This window comes from Cyprinodon variegatus, unplaced genomic scaffold, assembly GCF_000732505.1.
Source record: "Cyprinodon variegatus isolate N-32 unplaced genomic scaffold, C_variegatus-1.0 Scaffold54, whole genome shotgun sequence".
NCBI classification, from domain to species: Eukaryota; Metazoa; Chordata; class Actinopteri; order Cyprinodontiformes; family Cyprinodontidae; genus Cyprinodon; species Cyprinodon variegatus.
In genome coordinates, this window is record NW_015150507.1 from 356 (window position 1) to 2,181 (window position 1,826).

Below are 1,826 nucleotides of genomic sequence, written 5' to 3' on the forward strand. Positions count from 1 at the left end.
ATGCATTTTTAACATTTTGCTCTTTGCTGCCACCTGTAGGTTTTTTTTTTCCTTCCTCTGCGAGATGAAGCTTTAATTCAATTCTGTTTGATTCAGGTATCTATATAGCACCAGTTGAAAACACATGTGATCTGAAGGCCAATTTAACACAGAGTAATGCTTCTGACCCAAGTTCTGAGTTGGGTGTTTGTCCTGTGGTCCCTAATCTTCAGGTTTTATTTAAGTACAACCCCATAATAAGCTCCATCCATATCTGACTGGCTTCCCAATCCCTGCTGAAGAAAAGCTCCATCCACCATGCTGAAGCATGGGATGCTGAATACAAAATCATTAATTGTCTTTACAATAGGCAGAAAAAGGTTTAATCTGGGCCAGAGAACCTCCTTTAATTTGCTTGTTGTTCTGATTCTGCTAAATCACTGGTGGGAAACTGCAAACCACACTTCCTAAAGCTTTCAGTTTTTAATTAAGGCCAGTATGGTGGAATAAATGGCTAATAGTTGTTATGTTGAAAAATGTTTCCAACCCAGCTATAGTTCTCTGCCACAGTTACCTTAAAACTCTCCATTTCCTCCACTTCACAATCAGGACATGTTTGTGTCAGTTTTTCAACACTAAATCTATTAAAGTTTCTGTAATGTGAAAAAGTGTGGAAAAGGTTTATGAATAAAAATGCAATCCATTGCTTTTCTAAATTCAATTTAAATTCAATCCAGTTTATCTTCACAGCAATAATTCACAAAACATCATCTATAGGGGCACTTTACAGAGATAATTCAACCAGATCATACAGTAAGAGTGGATTAAAGTTTTCTAAGGAAAACCAGCTGATCGCAGCGACTCATTGACTCCAAAGCAATCCCTCGCACCAAACACGCAAGAAAATTATTACACCAAGATTTAATGTGTTTAGATCAATGGAGGGTGTATTTAACCAGTTGGGTTTTATATTTGCTATCAGAGAAGGAATCTTATCTATAAATCAAGCATATAAATGTAATTAATATTCTGTAAATCCCTGTTCTTAGACTACAGCAGATTTATATGTTGTTTTTTTTGTTATAATGCTGGTCTTTTACTGACTGGGAAAATTTGATTTTAGTGGGTTTGTCATTCTAAATGTCTGTTACATAGCTGGAGCACCAGGGATTAATATTTTTATTAATTAGATACACTGAGAAGCAAGTGTCTTAAAGTCCTAACTTTTTTTTGTTATTTCATTTACTCGAGCAAAATGAAAAGGATTCTGGATTAGTGCTGCTAAATACAATCTATATAGAGCATAATTCAGTTTTAATTGATTTAATTTTCATTTTTTTAAGAGCACTTTGTTTTGATTAACTTTACTCATCAGCAGCAGCTTTTAAGACAGTGCAGAAGAATTCACCGAAGCATTTACCAAAGCAGGAGGCAAATTCATCCAAATTCTCGTTGGGACCTAAACCAAAATGAAGATAAATTGACATCATGAAAAGATCCTCAAAATCCAACCAATGATTAAATAACCATAAGATATCAGCATCATATCAGTTCAGCACATGTTGCTGTTGTTTAAAGAACAAATATGATGCAAAGAAATGGAAAGTTAAAGAAAAATGTTGTGTTTTTACTGAAAAATAGCTATAAAATGACTTGACATTTTCTTTTTATTTGACCCTTTATGACTAAAACATGTTTAATGAGCAGACTGACACCTCAATAGTTTTTCTTTTTTTTTCTCTATCTGAAGCATGATCCGTACCACAGCTCATTTGCGCATGTGCAAGCATAGTCATCCAGGTCACCACAAATAAACTAATTTTGGTACTAAAAGTACTTTTTTCTAT

At 34.1% G+C, this 1,826-nt stretch overlaps 1 protein-coding gene across 1 annotated transcript in view; it reads right to left on the reverse strand.

Annotated features, from left to right (window-relative positions):
* Positions 1–1,138: 1,138 nt before the first annotated feature.
* LOC107082459 (C-type mannose receptor 2-like) overlaps positions 1,139–1,826 on the reverse strand; it is a 13,603-nt gene continuing 12,915 nt past the window's right edge. The window contains exon 7 of the mRNA XM_015371149.1: positions 1,139–1,438. Coding sequence (XP_015226635.1) covers positions 1,344–1,438 — 95 coding nt within the window. The 3' untranslated portion in view covers positions 1,139–1,343. The remainder of the gene's footprint in view (positions 1,439–1,826) is intronic.